We start from the raw sequence: 1,665 nt of genomic DNA on the forward strand, positions 1-1,665 counted from the left end.
GCAAATGGCTCCTGGGAGACAGAGCCCGGCGGCGGAGGGACCGGCGGCGGGGGGGGTCGGTGGCCCCGGCCGGGCTGCCCCGGGGCCCGCGGAGGAGGAGGAGCTCCCGGGGAAGGCAGAGGAGATGGGGGTGGGGGAAACAACGACGGCTCGGCGTGCGCGGTCCCCGCCGGTCTTCGGCGCCGCGCCGGGGGTGACCTTGGGCCGGCGGTGGGAGTGGGGGGGGGGGACGGGACACGGCACCGACCCCGCCCGGCACCGGGGGGGGGGGGGGAAGAGGCGACACCCCGCCGCCGCTCCGCCGCGGGCCGGGGGGGAGACTTACATCGCGGCGGAGCCAGCACCGCGCTCCCGCAGTCCGCTCGGCGGGGGGCTCCGCGCCGCCGCCGCCGCCGCCCCAGCCGCGCTCCAACGCCCGGCCGCCGCTCGTCCCCGCCGGCTACTGCAGGGGCTGCACCGCCGCCGCCTCGCCGTCCGCGCCGCTGCTCCCCGCCGAGGCGCTGCCGCTGGAGGCCGTGGAGGCTGCCGCCGCCGCCGCTGCCGCCGCTAGCTGCAGCCGCCGGACGGCTTCTTTGATGAGGTTTCCGGAGAGGATGAGCTGCTGCAGAAGCCGGTGGGGGTCCTCCTCCTCCGCCGGCCCGTCACCCGGACCCGGCGGCGGTTGCTTCCTCCGGCGGGCGGCGCTCCGCAGCCAGCCCCGGCCGCACAGCTGCTTGGTCACCCGCTGCTGTCCGCTCCTATCCGGCCGCGGCGGCTCGGCGTGCTGCGGGTGGGCTTGCGGCGGGGCCGGTCCCCGCGGCGCCAGGAGGCCCCCTCCGCTGCAGCGGGGCGAGTAGGGGGCGGCGCGGTCGCGGGCGCTGCCCGGCCCCAGGTGCTTGGGTCCGCGGGACGGCGGCGGCGCCCGCTGGGCGCTGAGCTGCAGCACCTCGCCCAGCTTGGCCACCAGCGCGTCCACCTCCTTGGAGCCCGCTTGCCCCACGGCGACCGAGCGCTCCAACAGCAGGAAACGCTCGCCCGGGCGGCACGGCATCTCGGCCGGCGCCCTGCCGTGCCGTGCCGCAGCGGGACCCGGGGCCGCCGCCCGCCGCCCCGAGCACACGCGGCTCCGGCGGCTGCGGTTGAAGCTGGAGCTCGGCCCGCTGGGGTTGGTTTGTAAACAATGGGTGACGCGGCAGACCGGGCGCCTCCCACTGCGCCGGGCGGGGGGGGAATGGGGGGGGGAAGCCCCCGTCACCGACCAGCCCGCGGCCGCTCCCGGCGCCGGCACCCCCCCGCAGCGGATGGGAGCGACCCTCTCGGTGGGGGCGAGGGCGGCTCCGGCGGCGGGAAACCGGCGAGCGGCCGAGGCCGCCCCGCAAGAGCCGGCCACGCCGCTCCCGCTCCCCCCCCCCCTCCGCCGGCGCGCCGCGTGGACCGGCCCGCTTTCAAACCCCGCACCTCGGGCCGGCGGGGCGGGGCCCGGGTGATTGGCAGGAGGGGCGTGAGGGGGCGGGGCGGGCGGCCCGGCCGTGAGGAAAGGGGGCGGTGGCGGGAAGGGGCTGCTGGCGGTGGGGAGGGCCGGTTGCCGTCGTGTCGCCTTAGGGCAAGTGGCCAGAGGAGAGACGAGGCGGGGAGCCCTGAGGAGGACGGCCGGGCGCAGAGGGAAGGGTGGCCGCCTGCCTGCCG

At 79.5% G+C, this 1,665-nt stretch overlaps 1 protein-coding gene across 1 annotated transcript; it reads right to left on the reverse strand.

Annotated features, from left to right (window-relative positions):
• Positions 1–252: 252 nt before the first annotated feature.
• LOC134510807 (GSK-3-binding protein-like) lies at positions 253–1,388 on the reverse strand. Its single transcript, XM_063324033.1, has one exon. It carries the CDS (start codon positions 1,028–1,030, stop codon positions 440–442), a length of 591 nt encoding a protein of 196 aa, XP_063180103.1. The 5' UTR covers positions 1,031–1,388; the 3' UTR covers positions 253–439.
• Between the last annotated feature and the right edge of the window lie 277 nt (positions 1,389–1,665).

The sequence above is a fragment of the Chroicocephalus ridibundus genome, chromosome 2 (genome assembly GCF_963924245.1).
Source record: "Chroicocephalus ridibundus chromosome 2, bChrRid1.1, whole genome shotgun sequence".
NCBI classification, from domain to species: Eukaryota; Metazoa; Chordata; class Aves; order Charadriiformes; family Laridae; genus Chroicocephalus; species Chroicocephalus ridibundus.